This window comes from Microplitis mediator, chromosome 2 (genome assembly GCF_029852145.1).
Source record: "Microplitis mediator isolate UGA2020A chromosome 2, iyMicMedi2.1, whole genome shotgun sequence".
NCBI classification, from domain to species: Eukaryota; Metazoa; Arthropoda; class Insecta; order Hymenoptera; family Braconidae; genus Microplitis; species Microplitis mediator.
This window is the reverse complement of record NC_079970.1, coordinates 21,995,515-22,021,560: the sequence shown is the minus strand read 5'-3', so window position 1 is coordinate 22,021,560 and position 26,046 is coordinate 21,995,515. Positions and strand designations below refer to the sequence as shown.

Sequence of the window (26,046 nt, the reverse complement as noted above, 5' to 3'; positions counted from 1 at the left end):
ATTTAAAATTGCCAGTCTAGTATTTAATATAAAATAATTTAACACTCATTTTTAACATACTTTATTTTATTCATTTATATAATTCACATGTCATATATTTGATTTTTTTTTTTACAGTCCTTTACATATCTAGGTATCAATTCGGTACATTGAGGTACGTGCCGTACAAGATTTCAATTATATATTAATACATTTAACGTATGTACTATACGTATTTTTAAAAATTATTAAATAATAATTTTATTTTATTTAACTTTATTATTAATATTTTTTCTGTTCTTTGTATACATAGAGATCATGCGAAATGAAAGGATGGTTCTAAGTAAATTGGCTGCAAATGCCACTACATTTTTTCCTTAAAAATTTAATAATGAGGTGATGTGAGTGACGAGAATACGTTATAAATATTAAAACGATTGAGTATTTTATTTTTTTTTTTTTTTTTTTTTTGTAAAAACTATCAGAGACATAATGGACGCATGTCTCTATCAATTATTTATTTTTAAAAAGTTTATTAATTTATTTCCTAATGATCTGGCAAATAAAAGTGAGTGTCTTGTAGACAGTGAGCGAATTAAATTAACTTGTTAATAATACATTTAATTATTAATATATTGCAATACTTAGTAATTAAATAAATAATAATAAAATGATTAATGATTATAGAAATATCTGGAAGACTGTAACGATATTGCAAGTTGGATTAAACTCAAAATTTGGGACGAAATATATCAATGTACATGCCGACAATTTGTCGTGCGTAATAATTATTTAATAGTAATGCGTCTACATAGTAGCAAATCCAGCATATCAATACAATTACTATCGTTATATTTTATTTATGTTTTTTTGATAATCGCTATTTTATTTTTCATGGTGATGTTTTATTAATTTAGCTGCAATTTATTATGTCTATTATTATAAGCAACATTTCTACTAACCGTTTAATGTTTTTATTTTTATAATTTTTTTTACAGTCTCCAGTAATCACCAGAAAAAAAAATCCACACAAGTATTCACGAGGCAGTGGTAACATCACAAACGTAATCAGATCAATTTCATAGCTTCCTGATAATGATTGCGAAAATATTCCTGAGTGGAGGCTTTTTTTTAATGCGTGAAGTGCAATAGTGCAATAGAAACTTCGATAAAAGTTTCTTATTTTCCAACAATCAATTTCTGTGTATCAGCAATAGCTTAATTTCAGTTGTTCTTGATATTGCGTACAAAGTAATCAACGTGGCTTGGTCTGAAATTTGAATATTTAAAAATAATTTTTTGAGAATGACTTAATTATTTTTTATAAAGTAATGATTCGATGTTGAGTAAGTAAGTATGTAAGCAAATATAAATAAATTTATAATCTTAATTTATCTTAATGAGTCATAATTCTCAAGTGATTTTGAGTAAAGTATTTTATTTATTTAAGACGATGAATCATAAATAAAACTAAAAATAAATAATTTAGTGAGGATTAAGAAAATGAAATTAAAAACTGACCTCTTCAATTTGATGACTTGGAATAGGACTAACTGATGCTGGTTGAATGAGAGATGAAGCTGGAATGGGTGGTTGACATGGACCAGCTGGAGACTTGGTTATTTTTAAAGTTTCTTGGATTGAGTTTGGATCAGGTCGTCTCATATAAGCAGCGGCTTCTTTTTTCGGTGGAACGACTGGTTTATTGGGCGGCACAGGAGGTGGAATTCCTCTTGGAATAAGAGGTTTTTTAGTTCCTGTTAGTTGTCCTGCTCCAGGTGATGATAATGCTGTTGTTGATGATGGTGATGGTGATGGAGATGATGATGAAGATGATGATGTTAGGACTGGTACTGCTGATGTTAGCGTACGCTTGTCCGTTGTCTGAGGAACCAACACATCACAGCCATACGTGTGTCTTATTAGTTATCATATAAATTTAATGTAAATATTTTCCGCTGCTCCAATGTGTTTTTTGTTAATTTTTTTTTTATTTATTTTTTATCTTTATTTACCAACCAAGCCCAAGAGATGTGTAACCATTGACCAAACCATACAGAAGCCGGGACCAATTGGTTGGTGAAAAACAGCAGATAATACATGATGTGAAAAAAAAGTCAGCATGTGGCATGTGGCAGTTGTGACAACAAAATTTTATTTGTTTTTATTCTCCGATCTCGTAATTGTATGTATATATTTTGTTGTTTTTAATTAATTAATTAACTGTTTACTTGCTTTATTATTTTATTGTTTGCTATTAAAAATTTTGCTGATAGTGTGAATAATTTTTAAAATATAAAGCAATTGTCACTACGAGCCGATGGCTTGCAGTGAACGCGGATAGATATTTATTTTTTATTTTTTTAAAATCAAATTATTATTATTATTGGAAGGGCAAGCAGGGAAGTTGTGTAAATAAAGCACGGAAGTGAGTTGCATATGAAAAATTTTTTTTTATGTTTTTAATTAAGGAATTAATCAATATACATACTAAATAATAGACTTATGTACACAAAAAATAGAACGATAAGTATTAATTGTAAAATAAAAATTATTAATAATTTAGTGAATGATATTTTTTTTGCATATATCATATCGATAATTAATTTAAAAGTTTTGATTACAATTTATATATAAAAATCAGGAGTCTAATTTATAAATTCATTTAATTTTTTAAATAAATATATATTTTTAAATTAATTGTCGATAATATATATGCTGAAGAAAAATAAAAGTGTGATATCTTTGGAATATGCGAAATTAAAAAATTTATAGTTAAAAGAATAAATGATTAATTATAATTAAAAATTAATATATATGTATACGTCATACATAATAATAATAATAATAATAATTATTATTATTATTATTATAATATCGCATTCGTTAAAATTTCAAAGTGATAAAATTTTTTTTTGTTTAATTAATAATAATAAAAAATTATTATTATTATTGTTGTTGTATTTTCAATTCTATTCTCGTCAATTGATAATTTTGACTACAAACTAATTATTAATAGTAATATCTATTATATAAGTATTTATATAATTTTATATATATATATATAATAATTGAAATAGACGTGAATAGATTTGTTAAGTATTAAAATATTATCCAAGTGTATTAAAAAATAAATGATAAAGAATAGCGTGATGATACATGAGAAAATGAAAAATTAAATAACTAATGAGGATAATAAATTCTAATGTAATGATAAAATACATTAATTAATTAATTAATTAATCAATCAAACAATAAGTACTTGGTATATATGTTTATAATAAAATCAAACGCCGTTACGATAACGGGCATAAGACTAGAAATTTTTTTTTTCAATGACATATTTTATCAAAACATGTCATTAATTTTTTTTTAATCTCCTAATTATTAATAATAACAATTGTTAAAATATATTTTAAAAAAAAGTTGCCACGGTATGAATTAAAATAAAAATATCGGCCCACATGAGTTGCGATGATTTTAAAAAAATATAATAATAATAAACAGTGAGATGTTTACTTGGCTAAATAATAAGTAATAATATACATATATTTAAAATGACAACGTAGATAAGGAAGTCTAACTCTTCCGTGCACATACGACAGTACAAATATAATAATATATTAAAAATAATAATAATGATGATGAAAATTAACTGATCATGCAGTATTTAAGACATTATTATTGTAATGCGCAAATTGTGTGTAAACAATATAAATATAAATAAATTTATTTCTTTGTCTGAATAAAAAATAAAAGTCAGTGTAATTAAAAATAGGGCCTTTGTTTAAAATGTGCTAATGATAATAATAATTATTAAATTAACGTAGACCGAGAAGAAAATTGTTGATGAATTACCTGAGGCTCCGAGGCCGTTGATTCAACACCACCAGGAATCGGTGGTGCTGTAGTTGCATTGATGTTTGTTGGGGCAGTAGTGACTGTTGTTGTAGTGCATACACTAGATATCGTCGTAACATTGGTATTAGCAAGTGACACATTTGAAGTACCTGTTGTGACATTTGTAATTGGTGTCGCGGGTACAGCTGCTCCATAAGTAACACCTCTCATTACTTGTCGCGGTGTCACTGATCTTGCAATTCCTGTAGCTAAAACAAAAATTTTTATTTCAATAAAACTTTTTATTTATTTATACAGAAAATAAAGATTTATTGCGAAACTTTTCTGAGGGCAAGAAAAAATTTTTGATTTCAATTCATAATGAAAAATTTTTCTTGCGCTAAGAAATTATTCTTTTCTGTCTATTATTATTATGACTATTTTTATTTTTTAACTTACTTGGACCGCTTACAGGTACACTGGAAACAGTCGCAGTCGGTTGAACGACCTTACTACTGACCATTGGTGTACCAGTGCCCAGAACAGCTGATCCTTTAACTATTAATGTAATTAAAGACTTAATAAATTATACATATACATGTATAATTAAATATCGATAATAATAAGGAGCTTAATATAAGTAAGGATTGAAAAAAAAAACTTACGAGATTGTGCAGCACTACCAGAAGGTCTTAGTGTCGGTATTGCTGCTAAATTAGCAGGCTTCGCTGGAGGTGGAGGTGGAGTAACTCCCAGTGGTGTACGTACACTACGCATAGTAGCACCATTTTTCCACGACTCAACCTCCGTTTTCAACCCCTCAAGATCCGCTTCCAATTCCTTATTACGTTTTTCAGCTTTAGCGAGCGCTTGACGATATTGCTGACGTTCCATGTCAAATTGCGCTTGTTGTTTTTCAACTTCAGCCTCCATTTGTAATGACTTTTTACTTTCTTCTTCTAATCCCTCGGCCATTGAATCAATACGTACTTTTTCTTCGCTCAATATCTGGGCTAAATCTTCCGAACGTTTTCTCTCTTCAATATATTTCATTATTATTTTTTTACGTTCTGCTAATAATAAAAGTACTATTTGTTTTTGTCGTGATTTTTCAACTTCAAGTGCTATATTTTCTTTTTTCAATTCCATCTCCAGTCGTTTTTTCTCTTGTCTTTCTAATTCTAATTCTTTTTTCAGTCTCGTGCGTTCTTTCTCCAGTCCATATGTGATGTCATCGCCCTGTGCTGTGTCGTGTTCGTGCTTACGTTTCTCTTCTTCTAATTCTTTTATTACCTACAAAAACAAAATACTAAATATATATGGACATTATGTATAAATAGCTGAAGAGATTCATTCTAAAATAAGATTCAAATAGTTATAGAAGATAGTCGTGTGACAAAAGAAAAATTTTATTATTTTAAGTTAAACTGACATTTTAATCATCGATTTTATTGACTTTTTTTTAAAAATAGTTTACTAAATGACAACTAATATTTTATTTTATCAATAAATTCATTTCAAAATCAACTCAAAATCAATTTCACAATTTACAAAAATTCTTTTATAAAAATTCTAAAGGAAAAAAAATATCATACAGTTTAGAAACTGTATGTATGACTAAAGTCAATAATCTAGACGTCAGACATTTAAAACAGCTGCAAAGTATTAGTAATCCTATGATATTTAAATACTTATAAATTTCAAATATACTCAGGTGTAAAACTCACTACTGCATTAATAAAAAAATTTTCATTTATTTATTTTCTATTTATTTGTTTTTAAATTACCGTTCTATGTCGAATTTCCGCTTCTTTAAGAACTTTAGCCATGCGACATTGCATACGTCTCTGCTGAGTTACAAGGGCCTCTAGACTAGCAACTTGTCGGTCTGTTTGATTGTTCTCCATACGTATAACACCACCCACAATAGCTACATCCCGTGCTAACGCAGCATGTGGATCTGCTGTGCCACTTCTATATCGTGAGCTCAGTAAATGTTTCATTTTTTCAGACTAAACAATCCAATTATAATAAAAAAAAATATAAATATGAACAAATAAATTCAAGTACGTGATGATAAATAAAAATATAATAATATATTACTTTTAATGCAGCTATTACTATATCACGTGCTTGCAATTCTCCTTCCAAGTATCCAAGAAGTTTCAATAGATCGGTTTTACTCAGCTCCATTTTAGGATTTCTCTAAAAATATAAATAAAATAATAAAATATATGGATGATAAACTGATATAATTTTAAACAAAAATTAAAGTGATTCATTGATATTGTTTTTGATATCGCGTTTAAATTCTTAAGATTAAAATTGTAAATATTTATAAACTTTCGAGATAAAATTATTGTGTAAATACACTCGTTTTTCACGGTCATTAATTATCTATAATATGAAATTAAAAAATTATTTAATCAATTACAATTATAAGTATTTATTATATCAATTATTTTGTAATTCTAATTCACAGAAAAAAAAGAATTTCTTGGCGCAACAAAATTTTTACTTGCCCTGATAAATTTTTTGCATAATGAATTTAAAACTTAAATTTTTTTGGGCCGAGTAAAAATTTCCTGGCGCGAGAAATTTTTGTTTTCATTTCATATGCAAAATTTTTCTCGCGCCAAGAAATCCTTTTTTTTTTGTGTAATTTAAACCAATAGAGAAAACTGTTGTCAATAATTAAATTATTTTCCAAGCTACACATAAAAAAATCTCTATTGTTTTGAAAAAATATTAACAATGAAAACTTTAGACTTGATATGACATTTATCCATAATCTATAAGTCAATAAATGAATAAGTGTGACAATGACAGAATAATAATTAATCATATAACAGAAAATAGTAAAACCTTCAAAGTATTGGACGAGCTTTTGTCGAGTGGCTCAAAATTATTTGATTTCTGTTGAGGATGAGGAGCAGTTTGTTGAAGTCCTTGAGACATTGAAGAGATGGAGGACGGCGACAGCATAGGTGACGGCGAGGGTGACTGCGACGGTGATGTTGATGTAGACGACGAGGGCGTTGATAATGATGTTGATACTGACAATGATGATGATGGCAACTGTGATGATACTGGTGCTGCAATTGATGATCCCGCCGTTGATAATGATGATGTTAAATTTCCAATTCCAGGTGAATTTGAATTTTGTGATGCCATATTGTCCTCATTAAATGATTTACAGCTTTCACAATTGTACTTTCGTCTCTTCTTGGCACACGGAGAAGGCGATAACTCACGTCGTGACGACACTCTCACTTTAATATTCGACACCACGGACAATGATTTTCCTGATGATCGTATAATACTCTTGGTATCGTAGTCGCCGCTCATCGGAAGCTGCTGCCTCCGAATTGCGGCGCGTCATTATTATCACAATAACTACAATAAACACAATATAAAAAATATTTATATAAATTTTCAAAATTAATAATCATTAATTTTTATTTAATTTAAATAAAAATAATAAAATAAATCAAGTATCCAGCAAATGAAATATTTTTTATCCATGTAAAATAAATAATTCCAATTGGCTTTTATCACACGTCAATAAAATATGAGTATAAAAAATTTTTGTTGCGTTTGTACGCACATTGGCGTCTGTGGTTTTTTTTTTTACCAACAACAATTTTACACTTAATAATTAAATGTCATTTTATTATTTCCACAATAATAATATTGTAATTAACTATTGAATACATTATTAATAAAATATTATTTGACTTAGTTTACGTGGATTTATTTAACAGCAGTGACACACAACTACCGCCCCAAAAGTACACAGACTAGACTCCGGCCTCCATGCTGCTGGTTCATCTTCGATCTCTCGAGTTTAATTATCGCGTACGAGCAAGCGCATTATTAATTATTAAAAATACATATTTGTCGAGATTCATTTATCAGTAGTGATATTATTATTATTTTATTAAGTAAATAATAAATCATATTGTTGTGTAAAATTATTATTATTAAATAAACTATTGATTAATTTTATTCAATGGAACACTTACGTCAATTTAAATGTCATTTTGATTCAAGTTGTCCGCTTATTTATTGACATTGACAATTTTTTGAGTACAACACAATGGCTGACTCTAGTTGTTAATATTTCGATTAATCGAGTGTAAAGACTCGATTTTTATAAATAAAGAAAGTTAGTTTTAATTCAATATTTAAACGCAAACCGCAAGCGCGCTGCTGATGCAGTGACTCGCACATCAAAGCTCCACAAATTTTAACCTTATTTAAATTGACGGACAATTTATTACTCAGAAATTTAATACACAATAGCATTTATTTATTATTTTTGCTAATTGTTATTTAAATAAACTATTTAAAATGCCAGAGTGTACGAAAGTCGAGTCGAAATCGACTAAAGATGTCAAGGGTAGCAAAGAAGAAGAAAAAAATGATTTAGTGAGTTATCAAAATTTTTTAATTTTTATTATTTTATTATTTAAATTGTACTTTGTATTTTTTTTATCAGGGTAATAAATAATTTAATTGTTTTTTTCTAAATTAGACTTTTAAAAAACGTGATTCTGAACTTGACGGACAATAGAAATTTTTGAATTTTTTTTTAGCAGTTAAGAAAAAAAATAAAAATATGCGCGTGTAGAGAATTATAAAAACTAGAAGTGCAATTTTTTCAAATATTTTTTTTATAAATCGTTTGAAAAATTCAAAAATTATTAGACGGCTAATTTCAGTATCATTGAAAAATACATGATACTGAAGTTAGCAGACGTCTAATAATTTTTTGATTTTATTTTAGACAGTAAATTATAAAAAAAAAAAAAATTGAAAAAATTGCACCTGTAGTTTTTTAAATTCTCTACATATACATATTTTTATTTTTGTTTTTTTGTTCTGATTGATTTGTTGAAAAAAAAATCAAAAAATTTTTAATTATCTGCTAACTTCAGGATCATAAAAATACTCTGTCTGATTACCGCTTATGTATTTATTTATTTATTTAACGCCAATCGGTAATGTACAATAACAATTTACATACGATATGAAAGGAGAGTAGCAGATTAATATAGATATACAAAAATAATGAAGACAAAAAGATTGCACGTGAAGGAGTTCGTGGTTAGTCGTTGTATTTGAGTACCTGCTTTTTGGCAGTCTTTCGAAAGGATGGGTAGGGACGACCAAAGAAGTTCACATCCGAGCAGATAGCATTGACCGAATTAGATATTCTGTTGATAGGTCCAAAACGGACATAGTTTTTGGAGGATTTTGTAGTATTTAGCAGCCGTAGGCCCGTTTTGGGGCAGATAAATTCAAAGCGTAAATCTAATGAGCAATTAATTATTTTTACAGTCGGAGGAAGATAAATTACTCCAAGAAGAGTTGGAACATTTAGTAGAACGTCTACAAGATTCTGACAGACGTCTCCATTATCCAGCACTGGAACAACTTAGAGCTCAAATTCGGGCATCAACGACATCAATGACAAGTGTCCCGAAGCCATTGAAATTCATGCGGCCTCATTTTGAGACCATGAAAACAATTTATGAAAAATTGATCGACCAAGAATCTCGTGAATTGTGTGCAGATATAATATCTGTGCTGGCAATGACAATGGCCGAAGGTCGTGATTGTCTTAAATTCCGTCTGATTGGATCATCTTTGCCGTTGAGCGAATGGGGACACGAGTACGTGAGACATTTATCTGGTGAACTGGCTGCTGAGTGGGATGAAGTCAGTAGCGGTGATGATGCTGCGGCAAATACTGAAAAATTAATAGGTCTTGTTCATGAAATAATACCTTACAATATGGCTCATAATGCTGAGACTGAAGCCTGTGATCTGCTGATGGAGATCGAAAGACTTGATCTAGTTGAACGTTACGTTGATGAAAGCGCTTATCAACGTGTGTGTCTTTATCTCACGAGCTGTGTCCCGTATGTAGCTGATCCAGAGAACAGTACATTGCTCCGCAGCTCGTGGAAATTGTACAGAAAATTTAAACAGCACCCGCAGGCTTTACGTGTCGCCATGCAGCTCAATGACTTAAATCTTATTGGCTACATATTTTTAAGTTGCACTGATTTGTAAGTATTTTGCCCGTTATAAATTTAAATATTACGATTAATAAATTGATAAATAATAAATAATTATTTATTTTGTCTAGATCAATTCAAAAGCAATTGGCTTTTATGCTGGGTCGCCAGCAAATCTTCCTCGAGATTCCCGAGTCTACAGCAGAGTACGATGACTTGATAGAAATAATGTCGAATTCTCATCTGAACAATCATTTCCTCAATTTGGCCCGGGAATTAGACATCATGGAACCTAAAACACCTGAAGATGTCTACAAATCACATCTTGAAAACTCACGGCCGCCATTCGGTGGTGGACAGGTTGACTCAGCACGACAAAATCTTGCTGCTAGTTTCGTGAATGGTTTTGTAAATGCCGCTTTCGGTCATGATAAATTATTAATTGAGGACGGAAATAAATGGCTTTACAAGAATAAAGAGCACGGAATGTTAAGTGCAACCGCATCACTGGGGTTGGTACTTCTCTGGGATGTTGATGGTGGTCTTACGCCAATTGACAAGTATTTGTACTCGTCTGAGGATTACATAAAATCAGGAGCTCTGTTGGCTTGTGGTATTGTCAACTGTGGTGTAAGAAATGAATGTGATCCAGCATTAGCTCTTTTATCGGACTACGTTCTTCATAACAGCAACACAATGCGGATAGGGGCTATCGTTGGTTTGGGACTTGCCTACGCTGGTTCTAATCGGGAAGCTGTACTTAGTCTGCTAGCACCAGTATTAACTGATCCCAAATCCAACTGGGAAGTTGTCGGAATTGCTGGTCTAGCTCTTGGAATGGTAGCCGTTGGTTCATGTAATTCATTTGTGACAACAACGATAATGCACTGCTTGATGGAAAAGTCTGAAGCTGATCTTAAGGATACTTATGCAAGATTTTTACCTCTTGGTCTTGCGCTTTGTTTCCTCGGGAAACAAGAAGCCGCTGAAGCAATAATAGCAGCATTAGAAATTATTCCTGAGCCTTTTAGATCAATGTCAACAACTCTCGTTGAAGTCTGTGCTTACGCTGGTACTGGGAATGTCTTGAAAATTCAACATCTATTGCATATTTGCTCAGAACATTACGAGCCAACGAACGACAAAGACGACAAGTCTGATCGTAATCACAAGGACAAGGATAAGAAGGATAAAGAAGACAAAGAAAAGAAGGATGATAAAGAAAAGGAAAAGGACAAAGATAAGGACAAGGACAAAGACAAGGATAGTAAGCAAAAGGAGAAAGAAAAAGATCTCAGTTCAAGACAAGCAATTGCTGTACTTGGTATCGCGCTTATTTCAATGGGAGAAGAGATTGGAGCAGAGATGGCTTACAGGACATTTGGACATCTTTTGCGGTACTGCGAACCTGTTATCAGACGATCAGTACCTTTGGCTCTTGGTTTGATATCTGTATCAAATCCTAAACCAAATATTGTCGATACACTGTCGAAATTTTCGCACGACAGTGATCCAGAGGTTGCGCACAACGCTATTTTTGGTATGGGTCTTGTTGGAGCTGGAACAAATAACGCGCGACTGGCTGCCATGCTCCGCCAACTTGCTCAGTATCACGCTAAAGATCCCAATAATTTATTCATGGTACGCATTGCTCAGGGACTCACACATCTGGGTAAAGGTACACTCACTTTATCACCTTATCACAGCGATCGTCAATTACTCAGCCCAGTTGCTCTTGCTGGACTTTTGTCTGCCATCATTGGTTTCCTTGATGTTAAAAATAGTAAGTATTATAATTAATAATTATAATTAACAATATCATGTTAAAGTTAGTAGATAATTAACAATTTTTTTCAACGAATCAATTAAAAAAAAAACTAAAAATGCACATGTAGAAAATTAAAAAAGCTATAGGTGCAATTTTTGAAATTTTTTTTTTCATCATTTGTCGTTTTTAAAAAAAATCAAAAATTATTAGACGTCGGCAAACTATGATCCTAAAGTAAGCAGACAATTAAAAATTTTCGGACTTTTTTTTCAACAAATCAGTTACAAAAAAAAAAAAACTAAAAATATGCACATGTAGAAAATTTAAAAAACAACAGGTGCAATTTTTCAAATTTTTATTTTTTTACAATTTACCGTCTAAAAGAAAATCCAAAAATTATTAGACGTCGGCAAACTATGATCCTGAAGTTAGCAGACAATTAAAAATTTTCGGATTTTTTTTTCAACAAATCAGTTACAAAAAAAAAAAAAAACTAAAAATATGCACATGTAGAAAATTTAAAAAAACTACAAGTGCAATTTTTCTAATTTTTTTTTTTTTTATAATTTACCGTCTAAAAGAAAATCCAAAAATTATTAGACGTCAGCTAACTTCAGTATAATGGCAAACTGCAGTATTGAAATAATAATTTATTAAAATTTTTATTACAGTAATTCTCGGAAGATCGCACTATCTACTTTATACCCTGGCAGCAGCAATGCAACCCAGAATGCTGGTGACATTCGACGAAGAATTGAACCCACTTCCAGTACCAGTGAGAGTTGGTGTTGCTGTGGACGTTGTCGGGCAAGCCGGTAAACCGAAAACAATAACAGGATTCCAAACACACACGACACCTGTATTATTAGCTTACGGAGAACGAGCTGAGCTTGCCACTGAAGAATATATTCCTCTTACCCCGATAATGGAAGGATTCGTTATCCTCAGAAAGAATCCCGACTTTGTTCCTTAGTTAAGTCATTTTACTTTTAATAAAAATTATTGTAAGGAGTGAGAGCTTGTTTGAAAAAAAAATAATAATGAGATACAGTATAAAATTTTTTCTCATCTTTTCTAACGTTTATTATTTTTTTGAGACATAAAAAAGTAATATCTTGTAATAATAATAATAAAAAAAAATTAATAATATCATCTTAGTTAAAAAAATTTTTTTTGTCATTATCCTTAATTTTTACATTTAATATTTGAGTAATTAATTACATATTAATAAAATATTGTTATAAAAAATGTATTGTGTTATTTAGTATCTACATATGTTAATCTACAAAAATATGTGGCAATTTTAAAATCAGTCTGTACGTTTCAAAAATTTAATAAGTATTTTTATATAAGTAATATATAAAATATCATCAATTCATCATTGGCACGATAGTAAGTCCCGTAAAATCCATAAAAAAATGGAGTATAAAAAAAAACTGGTATATACACACTGGTATCAATGATTATTTTCAAAAGAGCCCAGAGTTGGTGTTTATTTTTAAAATTTATTATTTTTTGTAAGTCTTCAAAGTTTACTATTGCAGTAAAAACTTTTAATAAGTAATTAAAAATAATATAAATGTCATAAACCCTACTCTGGACTCCAGTCAACATTTTTTTAAAAATAAAAGTACTAAAAATAAGCAGTTAAAAAAAATAGTACACTAGTGGCAATAAAGCGGCATAAAAGCAACAATTAACAATAATTAGTTTCCATATTTCGATGGACGGTAACCGGCACCAAAACACGATGCGGTGATTCGAGTCGAGTTGTAGGTGAGGGTGGACGAATAACAGGACGGTCATCTTCAGGTTCCATGGTTGCATTGATAAGTAAAAGAGGTTCTGCAAATGATTGCTGCTCTGTATCATCGTGTGGTGTCATTGTGCTGTAGCCATGATCGCTGTCCCCTCCTGGAGGTCGCCGATAATTTGTAGAAACACGATACGGTGAAATCGGCGGTGTGCTTTCATGTAACAGAGAATCTAAGTGATTTTTTGACCGATCAAGTTCAACAGGATCGCCGTCAGTACTTCCGCCCAAGCCGACATCCAAGTGAGTCATCCGGAGAGTGTCAGGTGATCCGTGTAGATGAAGACACTGATGCTCCAAACCAGACTGAACACTGTGAAGACGGTAGCAGAAAAGTACGACGCCAAATATAAGAACTATTGCAAGAATTCCACCAGCAACTGGTCCAACTGATGGCCATTCTTTCCCAATACTGTCTCCAGTTGATTGAGAATTGTAAGTACCGTCTGCGTACGGGAGTATCGCTCCTAAAACTCCTTTGAAACATAAGTTAATATCTGAGCAAAATGGATGGACTAAAGTTGTCTCGCCGTCGATGTCAACTGAACACCATTGGCAGCCAACAATACCCAGACATTCTGACTCTGTTCCGTATGCTTTGCAATCTGACGACGGACACTGCTGAAGATTTAGTTGTTCTGGAACAGTCACTCGATCCCAGCGAGTAGTTGGTACTATTCCCTGCTCGTAAGGCGGCCTACAAGGCTCAATATTGCTGATATTCGTGGGTTCACAACCTGAAGAGTATAGAGAGCATTCACAGGGACATTCACATTCAGTTTGCTCCATTCGTTTGCAATTAAGGCAAGACCGAGCCATGGTATTGCACGGACAGAACGCTGGTAAAGTGCAAGTTTCATTGACTACTCCAAAGAAGAGGTTGGTATCCGGTACCGCAGCTAATTGATACTTGACACAATGCTCCCCGTGAATAATATTCGTCAGAACTTCTTCTAGAGATGTATTGAATTGATAATATCTCTCGATAGTACCATCCAAAAAATTAGCACAAATTTTTTTCTTTACAAAAAATTCATGATTTAAAATATCATTTGCTACTAAAAGTTCTTTGTGAGTCAAATGCTGCTGCTCTAATTTACCAGCTGGTTCCAAAAGTGACGGATGAAAGACCAGGTATCCTTTGTCGTCCATCAAGAAACATTTAATCATAGATTCATTGCAAAATGGCAGCATGTCTCGAATTAATCTCACGACGAAACCTAATGTAAAATCCATTGATGCAACAGCAACCACTGGATCTTGTTGAGTATGAATTGTAGATCGTCGTCCCTCGTAAATAGTCTGACTTAAACTTACAACATAACCAGCACCTCCACCATCTAAGTACGAACTAGTCAATATTATTTTACCAGGATGATCAATGGCTTTGCCATACCAAGCACGTCGTCTTGGATCCAGACTCGAGTCCATCGCCAATCCTGGATAAACTTCAGCAACTCCACTCTCTACAGCAGCCACGTATCTTCTCAATATAAACATTTTTGACGGACTCTTGTCATGACGTTCTTTCCAATGATCAATTATCTGCGCCAGCATCGCTGCGTCCCGTCTTACAAACGGACCAAGTCCTGGATTTCTCAGCAGTCTCGTCGCGTCCTTGATGTAAGCCATGTAACTCTGAAGGTTCATCAACGAGGCCAAGTCTTCTCGCCATGAATTCAAACACCAGGGCGACAGATACATGACTGCGCTTCTTGGACTCACGATGCTCCGTCTGTCCAGACATAACTCGACGCTGTCAGCTAGAGTTTGTGACACCAAATCAAGCCGATGATGCAGTATATTGTCTGGCAGTGGTGGGGGGAATTTAGCAACCGACCTGCGGACATTATTTTTATAATCAGTTATAATACAAACAATTAAATCCAAGTACTTCAAATGCTTCCATCTGACAGTTATCGTTTCGTTCAATTTATTCGTCAACTCCCTGACTCCTGCAGGTGTTTCAATCATTTCAACAACGAAATCTTTTTCAATATTTTCAATGTCATGAAAATAAACTTTTATCGGCTGCTCAGATAACGTTTCTATTCTTGGAAAATTTTTGTGCATCCACACTAAGCCTTTTTTATCAAATAGCACAGCATTGTTATTAAAACCAGCATTAAAGTACGTGATTTTTTCAACAAATTCGCGTAACTTAACATCCAGTGATATAAGTACATCATCAGTAGCACGGACTATTGATACCCCTAGTGTTTTACCATACGGTTGTAAAAATATATCTGACAGATAAAAATATTTTCTATTTATTATCGGACATTGCAAATTAGCAAACAGTCTTGCGATGTCGTAACCAAGTGGATTGTTGGTTGGTAAAGTTGCTGTACTTTCATTGATAAACGTCTCTTCAACATTAACACTCGGTTTTAAATCAGATACTATCAGTGCAGTACGAAAATAAACTTTTAATTTGTTCGATGCAATAATATTAACAATATTTTTAACATTAGATAAGTCTTTAAATGTATTTGTGATATGGACAATAACAATATCATCATGTAAGCTTTTAGTTATAAATTTAAAATCAACTGAAGATGATTCATTGGCGTCCAGTCTTACTATTGAATCAATACGACGTATCAATTGATACTTATTAACGTCAGTTGCTTTAACAAGAGTATCAGTACAGTAGATTGAGGATTTATCAGCCAATCCAATTACTGTTATTAAATCTCCATCTGACAGCATATCGACAATTGTCCTGGCGGTTGCGCGGGCAAGTGCAATATCTTCTTCTGACATAAACATTCCATTTTCTAACAAGACAATAACATTTCTTGGTTTATCACACTGGGAAAGAAATAAAGAACCGATGTTACGAACAGGTCCTGCCTGTCCGCATATTTTACCCGGTCGTTTTATTGGAATAACTCGTAAATGTTTCCATCCACTGTCTTTTAAATTGAATGCCAATGCTAGAAAATAAAATTTCATTGATAAATAATTAAATAGATAAATTATTTATTGATAATTGAGGTAAAAGACCGCAAACCTGATCAGTTCCATTAGTCGCTCACTTTAACTGATTACTGTTTTTACAATTTTTATGGGAAAAACTTTTAAATAAAAAAGTTATCATTGATAAATGATTTGTGAATATAAATTTATTAGAATATGGTGTCCCTCGCAGATTTGAATTACGGTGGAAACACCGTGGAAGTGTAAACACCGTGAATCCACCGTGGTTACACGGTGGGTTTGTTCCATTTCACGACCGGGTATACACAGTGTATCCACTGTGATTACGCGGTTTATCCACCGTCATTCCACGGTGGCTTGACCACTGTAATTACGCGGTGTATCCGCCGTCATTCCACGGTGGCTTTGTGCTATTTCACCACCGTGGTTCCACGCTGTATCCACCGCGTATTCACAGTGAAAACACCGTGTATACACGGTGGTAAAGCCACCGTGGAATCATGGTGGATACACCGCGTAATCACAGTGGTAAAATGGAACAAATCCACCATGTTTCCACCGTGATTCAAATCTGCGAGGGGTATCAAAATATTTTATAATTTCTTATAAATTTAAATTTATATTCAGTGGTTTAATTTTACTTCAATGAAAAGTGAGCGGGTATTGGGTCGTTTACCTTAAATAATTAAAAAAATATATATTACCATCTTCAATTTGTTTGCAAAAATCTCCAGATTTTAGTCTCTGTACCTGAAGCTCCTGACTATGATCCAGATAAGAATGATCATAAGTATTTATTTTAATAACTGGAGCAACAATATCCAGACTACGTTCTAAAATGTCAAGAAATTTTTCCAGCTGGCTGTCGATGTCATTGACAAGTGTCTTCAATGAGGAATCTGGTTCGTCAGGTACTTGGATAAAATCAAGTTGGTCAAGCATACGTTGGAATTGTACGAGTCCTAGTTCATCGTTACCAATTGAACGCAGAGTTTTTGATAAACGTATGACAATGTCCTTGAGACACATGCCACCAAGTGGCGTAGGCTTAACCTGCTTTCTCAACGCCCGTCCCAATTGACATTCCACGGGATTAATGCTGTCAGTTTCCAATCCATCGCTTGCTTCAATGATACCATTACATAACAATAAAATACTTATGAACCCTAAGTAAATATTCTGAGCATGTAACATCGGCATCTCGGTGATATTTTTCCCGGGTAAACAACCGTCGTCATTGAGTATCCTAGAGTTTTTCTTTGTACTTTTATTTATTCTATTCTATAAAATACAGATTTTAATTAAATTCATCTCCAACAATTTATTGCACTGGCTGTTTTTTTATTTATGAAACATTATTAATTAACTATTGATATATTTTTTGTACTTAGCGTTTATTATAAACAAAAATTAGTGTAGATAAAAATATATATTTTATTGCTGGGCTTTGTCAACTTCTTGCTTTTTAAAACTTACGCGCCAACTGGTGACAGTTTGCTAAAGCTGATATTTTTCTCATATTTCATATTTTTTATTTTATTACAATAAGACATGGATTATTATTAATAAAGTAATGAATTAAATATTTAAAATTATAATAATTAATTGATTAAAATGAATGCATTTAATGACACTGTTGCTGGTGAACCAGAGCAAGATGCTAATTCGGCGCTTATTGAATTAGATAAAGGTAAAAAAAATAACCTATTTTATTATTATTATTATTTGAATTTAAATTATTTAAATCACTGATTTAAAATTTTTTTGTTTGAAAAAAAGTTTTTGTAAAAATTTTAACGCGGCTAAAATTTATGATTCTGGAGTTAGAAGACAATTAAAAATTTTTGAATTTTTTTTTCAACAAATCAATTCAAAAAAAAAAAAACTAAAAATATGCACAGGTAAAAAATTTAAAAAACTAAAGGTGCAATTTTTTAAAAATATTTTTTTTTGTAATTTATCATTTTTAAAAAATCAAAATTATTAAACGTCAGCTGACTTCAGTATCATTAAAATTAGCGGGCGTAAAAAAATTTTTTAAAAATTTGAAAATAATTACAGACTTTTAAGTCTGGTATGAATTAAAAAAAATTATTTTTCAATATTTAATTTGTTTATTTAAAATTAAATTTTTTGACAGGTCCGCTGTCACTAATAAAATTATAATGAATAATTTTTTTTAGGATTACGATCAAAAAATACTGGAGAACGATGCGAAGCAATAGTAAGATTTCCCCGTCTCTTTGAAAAATATCCATTCCCAATTCTCATAAACTCAGCGTTATTAAAACTAGCTGATGTATTTCGTCTAGGAAGTAATTTTTTACGTGTATGGGTACTGAGAGTTTGTCAGCAAAGTGAAAAACATTTAGATAAAATATTAAATGTTGATGAATTCGTACGTCGTATTTACAGTGTAATTCACTCAAATGATCCAGTAGCACGAGCATTAACACTACGAACACTAGGAAGTGCTGCTGGAATAATACCAGAACGTCAGCAAGTACATCACAGTATACGTAAGTCACTCGATTCACATGATTCGGTGGAAGTTGAAGCTGCTATCTACGCAGCACGTATGTTTGCTGCACAATCAAAACTATTTGCAGTGTCCATGTGCAGCAAAATATCTGATATGATCCGCGGACAAGCGACTCCGGCTTCCATGAAGCTTCAGTTAATTCCCATACTCCAGTATATGCACCACGACACGTCGACAGCTTCAATGGTCAACGAACTGTGCATGGAATTATTAGCGAGTTATCCAGCTGTTGAATTCGTCCGGGTGACCCTGAGTGCCATGAGCACACTGGCATCCGCGACACTGATCGACGTCCCAAATCAAGTGGCACTTCTTCTTAAATACTTGCGCGATGACCCGCGTTTGTCAGTAAAACGTCACGCATTAAGACTTCTACTGGATTTAGCTAAACGTGGTGCTCATTTGTGGCCACGTGGTGCCTTGGATAATTTAGTCGACAGTACAACCCGACTTCCACAGGACAACAATGAAAGTACTGATTTATTACTCCGTACTCTAGATGTAATTGAAGTGTTAAGCAGAAATGCCGTTACTTGTGACGGTAATAAAGATGAAAATAGCCCATTGTCATCGATGTGCATTGACGCGTGTTATTCACACGACCCTCTAATTGCTGTCAAAGCTGTAATGATTCTTTCAAGAATCGCTTGCTATTGTTATGAAGAAAATCTACCGGTCAATAACATCCAGCACACGATATCCTGCTTGGAATCTTTGATTGTACTTCTCGCCACCGAAGACAAGTACGTTCATCATTTGAAAATGTGTCTCGGAGCAACGGTAAAACTCTGCCAAGCGCACTTTGGCCACGCTCCTATTTTTGTTGACGTTATTGGATCAACGCTTATGAACTCTAGCTCTGATTATTGTCGCAACGACAAACAGAGTGCGGTTTTGTGTGAAGCACTTGGAGCTATTGGTAGTCTAGGAAATAATGTTTTGCTACCACTTTTACCTGACATACTTGAGAAATTAAAACATATGACTGATGCTCACACGAAAGTGATGCTTTGCACGCTGCTATTTCAGATAGTCGCTGGTGGTTATGAATGGAATGACGAATGTATGAAAGCTATTGTGACTGCAACAAAAACTGTTGACGGCTGGGCAAAGTATCGCATTGCTCGAGGTGCTGCGAGGTACGGACACCATGGAATTGCTTCGGAAATTTTTAAAAACTTGAAAGAAACTGTTGCTTCGGAACAGCTGCATTTTTGGTTGTCTGGTTTGGAACTGCTGACAAGTGCTGAGAGTTATCTAGCAAGCGGTCAAGGAGAAAATCATGCGGAAAACAAAGCAAGAATTACTGAGAAATTAAACGGAGCGATATCGAAGTATGCAAGTGCTTGTGCGTCACTAAAAGCAGCAAGTACTCCATTGAGAAGTCTCCAGTTTGCTTGTGAGTACGCAAAACTACGCTGCGAATTTCTCCAAGCACTTGTACAGCTGGTGCACTCATGCAGATCTCTGTGCACTTCTCCGCCACCTGCCATCGCTATGTCAATCGTCGTCTTGACTAAAGACGAGTTTCAACGTTACGGCAGAGTAACTTATCAGCTGAGAAAGTCAGCCCAAGATTTCCGTACCTGTGCTGATAATTATTATAAATTGTATCAATCGGCTTTTGACGCTGATCAAGGATCTTTAAATAACATCCGTGCACTACAGGAGATCTGTCTGCTGATGGCCAATAGCGTTGATCGTGTCTGCTCGGTATACAATTCCGCGACAACGAATCAAAGAACTGAGCCGACTGAATTTATGTTCGGAGATTCCGTGGAGATGCGGCAATTGGCGAAATGTTGCGCTGAAGTACGACGACTTGGTCCTATCTGGCAGGTACAGGAAAAAGAAGAAGCCATCAGTCATTCAAGAATAGAATCACTTATTTCCCAAGTAATGTTACTAGCTGGTGGAAAAATACGTCTTCCTATGCCTCGTTACTTTTTCCAAGCACTACAGGCTACTGTTGTTAAATTATCCGTCTCTCCGCAGCCTCGAGTACTCGGTGAACCAGTTTGCGTTCCTCAGGGATCACAATTGGCATTAAAAATAGAAGGTGTACTGCGTCACGGCCGACGAGCTTCATTATTCAGATCTGTCGCGGCTGTTTGTATCTCCATCTCTACGACACCGCCATCTAAAATTAATGCCGACACGCGAAATGGATCCACACACGAATCAAATGGGAACGAACTTCAACAGACAGTTATTCCACATCGCGATTTCTTCGCTTGTGAATTTTTACTGTCATTAGGAAGTTCCTCAGCTGGTGGACTCGGTAATTCAAATTGTGCTGGAAACGTTCCCGGAAGTAGTTCGGGTTCTGGATCTTCTAGTAGCTCGAGTGGTACACAATTTCAGGTCACTGCGAGCGCAAGTATTTTAGACAAAGACGGTAATGTTTGGAAGTGCGGCCCACGATCAACTCTTCAAGTACGAGTTCATGAAGAACCGACCAAACGAAAGCTTCCGTAATTTGTAAATTTCTATTAATTATTAATTAATAATAATGGTAATAAAAAGTAAATGATTTATTTTATGTAAAATGTACAATATATACACGTGTTAGTATAAAAATAATACAATTTTTTTTTATTTATAACAAATTATTCTATTTAATTTATTTATTATGCATCACGGAATGAATGGACTTGAGTTTAATGGAATGGAAGACACTTTGATTGCATTAATTAATATTTTTTCTATAATAATCACCAGTTTTGCCGCCAGTTTTAGATAATAATTCAATTTTAAATATTTCCAGTTGTTCAGGTGTAGCAGCTGATTTACACATATCGTAAATAGTAAGCGCAGCAACGCTAGCAGCAGTTAAAGCTTCCATTTCAACACCAGTTTTTCCAGTACAACTAACTTCAGTTATTATTTCAACCGTATGCTCTACTTCGTTGAGCTGCAAATTAACCTTGACATTATTAAGTGCCAATGGATGACACAATGGTATCAACTCGGATGTTTTTTTTGCTCCGATTATTCCCGCGAGCTGAGCGACGAGTAAGACGTCGCCTTTCTTCATATTATTATCAGCAATAAGTTTACTGACAACTGGACCAACTCGTACGACTCCACGTGCTCTCGCACAACGATTAGTTGAGTCTTTGCTGCTCACGTCCACCATCGCTGCTTTACCTGAGCTGTCTACGTGCGTCAATGATGAATACTGTCGTACATTTAATTTTATTTGATGATTAAAGTGGTGGTTAATTCCATAGATACTATAATTTTTAAATATTTCTTGTAACTGCGACGGACCTGCAACTAATATGGGAATAATCAACCTCCTATCAAGATCATAGGTCTATTTTCCACAGATTTAAGATTGGACATGCCTGAAATATCATTCGATATTTAAATAAATAGTATTATTATCATTATTATTATAATAAAGTCAAAGACTTAGTACCCGATCAGGAAACTAGTATTCAATCACGCCATGTATTTTTACATCTATATTTAGTCAAATTTAGTAAATGTAGATTTATAAATACATGAGTGATCGGGTATTAGTTCCCTGATCAGGTACTAGTTCCCTGATCAGGTACTAGTTCCCTTATCGGGTCAAATTCTACGAATGGGTATTAGTTTTCTGATCGGGTACTAGTTTCCTGATTGGATATTAGTTTTCTGATCAGGTACTAGTTCCCTTATCGGACCCTAATTCCATAATCAATATTAATTACTTGATCAGTACTAGTTTCCTGATCAGGTATTAGTTCCATGAATGGGTACTAGTTCCCTTATCGAGTACTAATTTCCTGATCGAGTACTGGGTCTTTCAACTTATTAATAAATTTAAATACATACCAGCATGTTGTTTCTTTTTCCGTGAAACAGCCAAGCCGATAATATTTTCTAAATCATCATCAGAAGCTCCATTCCTCATGGCATCGCGTAATGATATCTCGCTTTTGCCTTCAAATAAACAAACTTTAATATTACCATCCGCGGTAATTCGTAGTCTATTGCATGAATAACAGAAATGCTGACTCATTGATGTTATGAAACCAACTTGTCCGACAAATCCAGGTACACAATAAGCCTAAAATATTTTATCATTCAGTTAAATCATTTTAAATAAATACTTAATTAATTAATTATTAACAATAATATGCCTTCGATGTTGAGTTTGCTGGTGTTTCGAGTTGCTGAAAATCAGGAAACTCTTTTCTAATTATAAATTTCATTTCCTCAAACGATAACATTTTAGCTTCGTCCCAATCGTTACCAGAAAATGGCATGTACTCGATAAATCTCACATCAATAGGTCTCTCTTTTGTAAACTTTACAAAATCTATTAGTTCATCCTCATTGAAACCGCGCATCATCACACAATTTATCTGAAAGTAAGTTTTTCAAAGCATTAATTATCGACTGTGATCATGATTATTGAGCATTGATGATGAATAAAAGTAGTAATACCTTTACTGGGTTGTATTGTAACTGCACAGCTAAATCAATTGACGCTAATACACGATTGAATCCTTGTCTTCGTGTGAATTTTTCGAATCTATCTTTTTTTAAGCTATCAAGTGAAATATTCAAAGCATCTAGACCCGCTCTCTGCAGTGCTGGTAGTTGGCGCGTTAATGTCAGGCCATTTGTTGTCATTCCAATACTTTCTAAATCTTTTAATGTCTTTAACTGACCTGAAAATAATTTAAATAATTAGCGCGAATAAAAACTCAGAGGAAAGCCGATTAAGGGGAAAGGGGTCTGAGGTACAAACAAAAGAGGATATTTTTGCGGTTTTTTTTTTTCAGAGTATCTTCGTTATTAAAATTCTTAAAATTTGTGACATTATTCAGCGGCATTCCAAGAATATTCTGCTAAATTTTCATAAAAAAATATTGAAAAATAAGCCAGTGGTAGCGGGGAGAGACGAGTCACCTCAAAAAAAAGTCTCCATGCCGTAGGCAGGATAACTCATGACTGCTTCATACGAAATCAAAAAACCAAAAAGATTTCTTTAGTACATAAGTTTATCTTAGATTTGAACGAAGGTTTTTTTTTAATAACTACTTATTTTTTAATTAAACAAAAGGAACAATTTTTGGCAAAAATCAGAGTTTTTTTATTGCACCTTTGCCAAAAATTCAAAAATAAATATTTTGTTTATTCCTTCGTTCAAATCCAAGATAAATTAATGTACCAAAGAAATTTTTTTGGTTTTTTTATTTCAGATGGGGCAGTCATGAGTTACCTTGTCTACGGCATGGAGACTTTTTTTGAGGTGACTCGGTTCTCCCCACTACCACTGGCTTGTTTTTCAATATTTTTTTATGAAAATTTAGCAGAATATTCTTGGAACGTCGCTTAATAATTTCACAAATTTTAAGAATTTTAATAAAGAAGGTACTCTGAAAAAAAAAATCACCAAAATATCCTCTTTTTTTTGTATCTCAGACCCCTTTCCTCCTTAAGGTAATTGTACATCGTAATAGAAATATATGAATATAATAACGCGACTAAAAAAAGTAATTGTATAAAATTTCGCACAGAAAATGGCCGGAAAAAATTTTATAAAATATTTTCGTTAGCAATCTTTAGCTCTGTAATATTTCACGGAATTTTATAGAAATATTTATACAATTGAATATTGATAGATAAATTATAGTCAATAAAACTCAATTACCAACGATGTCAACAATATCTCTACGAACAGTAGGTTCTCCACCAGTCAGTCTTATTTTTCTGACTCCATTTTTAACAAAAAGTCTTGCGAGTCTCATTATTTCATCAGTCGTTAAAATCTTATCACTTTTCGTCAGCTTGACACCTTCTGCTGGCATGCAATACAAACCTAAAATAAATAAATACATATAAAAACATAAATCAAAATATTATCTCCATAAAAAAATACTGACATCGTAGATTGCATTTTTCTGTTAATGAAATTCTCAGATAAGTATGATGACGTCCAAATGAATCTGTGAGAATCTCCTGTTTCTTATCATGATTCAAACGTTCACGGAGTTTTTCAATCTGAAATAAACAAATAATTATTTTTAATAGACAAATTATAATTAATTTACGAGTGTGAATGTAGCAGACACCAGACAAATTTAAAATTATAAATAAATAGAGTAAATAATTTAAAAAATAATATTTATAAAAAATGCACTTATTAATTTTTGAAATGCGCATTTTTTTTTAATTTAATTTTATTAATTATTTACTCTATTTATTAATAATTTCAAATTTGTCTGGTGTCTGCTACATTCACACTCACAATTAATTTCACAATTTAAAAAATTAATTTAATTTCCATGACAATAAATCTTTTTTTTTTTTATAACTTACTCGTGATATTTTAGGCTGGACAGAATTTTCTATCGTTAAATATCTTCTGAATATTTTAAAAACTCCATTTCTTTGAGACAACATCTTCTGGCAGCTCGTCAAAGCTGTCTGCTGCTATCATCTGACCAGAGATTAAATTATATATAGAAAAATAAATAATCATAGATTATATAAGTAGATAACTAAGATTTTAAATTCAACCACTCAATAAAATTATATATTATTATTATACCATAAAATTTTATAATTATGTTGACTTGATGTAATAATTAATGATACATTGATAATATTTTTAACTTGACAATTTAATTCTTTATCATTTAATCTCATTATTATTATTATATATATGAGTTAATGAATGAATTAATTAATAATTATGCTGAATAACAAAATATTCAAATTTTATTTAATCTTAATTATTTTAATTTTAATTACTTAATCATATAAATTGTATATATAATTTTTAATTACTGTAGATAATTTTTGATGTGTCATTCTGACAGCAGAGGCGCAGCTGTTTTAATTTTATATATAAACAAATACACTTGTTATAAAAAATTGACAGTAAAAATAACAATAATGAAATTCATTGATGAGTTAACTATTAAATTAATTAATTAATTAATTATAGTTACCAAAAAATATATAGAAAATTATTAAATTACGAATGAATGAAACCAGGAGAATTTTGATTTTTTTTGACGTCTTGTAGAGGTTGAGTTATCAAAAGTCAACATCATTGGAATAATTAAACTGCAGTTTTTTAAATGTACTTAGGTGTTAATTTAATTGATTTGTTTTTTAAATTAAGATT

The 26,046-nt window shown here is 32.5% G+C and overlaps 5 protein-coding genes across 11 annotated transcripts; 2 read left to right on the top strand and 3 right to left on the bottom strand.

The window, feature by feature from the left end:
* Positions 1-387: 387 nt before the first annotated feature.
* LOC130678508 (CTTNBP2 N-terminal-like protein) lies at positions 388-7,925 on the bottom strand. 5 transcript variants are annotated; one of them, XM_057485759.1, is made up of 9 exons: positions 7,845-7,925; positions 6,685-7,215; positions 5,923-6,024; positions 5,607-5,831; positions 4,485-5,112; positions 4,279-4,377; positions 3,838-4,088; positions 1,501-1,863; positions 388-1,249 (listed from the first exon to the last, which is right to left on the bottom strand). In XM_057485759.1, the coding sequence occupies exons 2-9, from the start codon at positions 7,165-7,167 to the stop codon at positions 1,235-1,237; spliced, it is 2,166 nt and encodes a 721-aa protein (XP_057341742.1). In that variant the 5' UTR covers positions 7,168-7,215; positions 7,845-7,925; the 3' UTR covers positions 388-1,234. The 5 variants fall into 5 exon arrangements, with proteins under 5 accessions (XP_057341742.1, XP_057341741.1, XP_057341740.1 ...); XM_057485758.1 differs by lacking the exon at positions 7,845-7,925 and adding an exon at positions 7,567-7,832; XM_057485757.1 differs by lacking the exon at positions 7,845-7,925 and having other exon boundaries at positions 6,685-7,832.
* Positions 7,926-7,981: 56 nt separating this feature from the next.
* Positions 7,982-12,677, top strand: LOC130678507 (26S proteasome non-ATPase regulatory subunit 2). Its single transcript, XM_057485756.1, has 4 exons — positions 7,982-8,250; positions 9,163-9,896; positions 9,977-11,628; positions 12,285-12,677. The coding sequence occupies exons 1-4, from the start codon at positions 8,173-8,175 to the stop codon at positions 12,584-12,586; spliced, it is 2,766 nt and encodes a 921-aa protein (XP_057341739.1). The 5' UTR covers positions 7,982-8,172; the 3' UTR covers positions 12,587-12,677.
* A 147-nt stretch (positions 12,678-12,824) lies between these two features.
* LOC130678505 (VWFA and cache domain-containing protein 1) lies at positions 12,825-17,793 on the bottom strand. The gene is made up of 2 exons (XM_057485754.1): positions 17,074-17,793; positions 12,825-16,365 (listed from the first exon to the last, which is right to left on the bottom strand). Exons 1-2 carry the CDS (start codon positions 17,567-17,569, stop codon positions 13,310-13,312), a joined length of 3,552 nt encoding a protein of 1,183 aa, XP_057341737.1. The 5' UTR covers positions 17,570-17,793; the 3' UTR covers positions 12,825-13,309.
* A 61-nt stretch (positions 17,794-17,854) lies between these two features.
* LOC130678506 (integrator complex subunit 7) lies at positions 17,855-21,491 on the top strand. The gene is made up of 2 exons (XM_057485755.1): positions 17,855-18,059; positions 18,553-21,491. Exons 1-2 carry the CDS (start codon positions 17,984-17,986, stop codon positions 21,387-21,389), a joined length of 2,913 nt encoding a protein of 970 aa, XP_057341738.1. The 5' UTR covers positions 17,855-17,983; the 3' UTR covers positions 21,390-21,491.
* Positions 21,459-26,044, bottom strand: LOC130678511 (molybdenum cofactor biosynthesis protein 1). Of its 3 annotated transcripts, none has more exons than XM_057485765.1 (8): positions 25,868-26,044; positions 25,233-25,353; positions 24,797-24,914; positions 24,565-24,732; positions 23,352-23,578; positions 23,045-23,269; positions 22,737-22,971; positions 21,459-22,190 (listed from the first exon to the last, which is right to left on the bottom strand). In XM_057485765.1, the coding sequence occupies exons 2-8, from the start codon at positions 25,314-25,316 to the stop codon at positions 21,601-21,603; spliced, it is 1,647 nt and encodes a 548-aa protein (XP_057341748.1). In that variant the 5' UTR covers positions 25,317-25,353; positions 25,868-26,044; the 3' UTR covers positions 21,459-21,600. The 3 variants fall into 3 exon arrangements, with proteins under 3 accessions (XP_057341748.1, XP_057341747.1, XP_057341749.1); XM_057485764.1 differs by lacking the exon at positions 25,868-26,044 and adding an exon at positions 25,465-25,622; XM_057485766.1 differs by lacking the exon at positions 25,868-26,044 and adding an exon at positions 25,465-25,621 and having other exon boundaries at positions 22,048-22,261.
* Positions 26,045-26,046: the final 2 nt, after the last annotated feature.

What these genes read in the sequence shown, in the direction of transcription:
- LOC130678508 (XM_057485759.1), bottom strand. Translation starts at nt 7,167, where the DNA reads ATGAGCGGCGACTACGATACCAAGAGTATTATACGATCATCAGGAAAA. An exon ending in TAGTAATAGCTGCATTAAAA is followed by an intron (nt 5,832 to 5,922) that starts GTAATATATTAT and finishes TGGATTGTTTAG; the next exon opens with TCTGAAAAAATGAAACATTT. An exon ending in TGTACCTGTAAGCGGTCCAA is followed by an intron (nt 4,089 to 4,278) that starts GTAAGTTAAAAA and finishes TTTTTGTTTTAG; the next exon opens with CTACAGGAATTGCAAGATCA.
- LOC130678507 (XM_057485756.1), top strand. Translation starts at nt 8,173, where the DNA reads ATGCCAGAGTGTACGAAAGTCGAGTCGAAATCGACTAAAGATGTCAAG. An exon ending in AAGAAGAAAAAAATGATTTA is followed by an intron (nt 8,251 to 9,162) that starts GTGAGTTATCAA and finishes TTATTTTTACAG; the next exon opens with TCGGAGGAAGATAAATTACT. An exon ending in TTTCCTTGATGTTAAAAATA is followed by an intron (nt 11,629 to 12,284) that starts GTAAGTATTATA and finishes TTTTTATTACAG; the next exon opens with TAATTCTCGGAAGATCGCAC.
- LOC130678505 (XM_057485754.1), bottom strand. Translation starts at nt 17,569, where the DNA reads ATGCCGATGTTACATGCTCAGAATATTTACTTAGGGTTCATAAGTATT. An exon ending in TTGCAAACAAATTGAAGATG is followed by an intron (nt 16,366 to 17,073) that starts GTAATATATATT and finishes TTTATTTTCTAG; the next exon opens with CATTGGCATTCAATTTAAAA.
- LOC130678506 (XM_057485755.1), top strand. Translation starts at nt 17,984, where the DNA reads ATGAATGCATTTAATGACACTGTTGCTGGTGAACCAGAGCAAGATGCT. An exon ending in GCTTATTGAATTAGATAAAG is followed by an intron (nt 18,060 to 18,552) that starts GTAAAAAAAATA and finishes AATTTTTTTTAG; the next exon opens with GATTACGATCAAAAAATACT.
- LOC130678511 (XM_057485765.1), bottom strand. Translation starts at nt 25,316, where the DNA reads ATGTTGTCTCAAAGAAATGGAGTTTTTAAAATATTCAGAAGATATTTA. An exon ending in AGAAAAATGCAATCTACGAT is followed by an intron (nt 24,733 to 24,796) that starts GTCAGTATTTTT and finishes TATTTATTTTAG; the next exon opens with GTTTGTATTGCATGCCAGCA. An exon ending in AGATATTGTTGACATCGTTG is followed by an intron (nt 23,579 to 24,564) that starts GTAATTGAGTTT and finishes AATTATTTTCAG; the next exon opens with GTCAGTTAAAGACATTAAAA.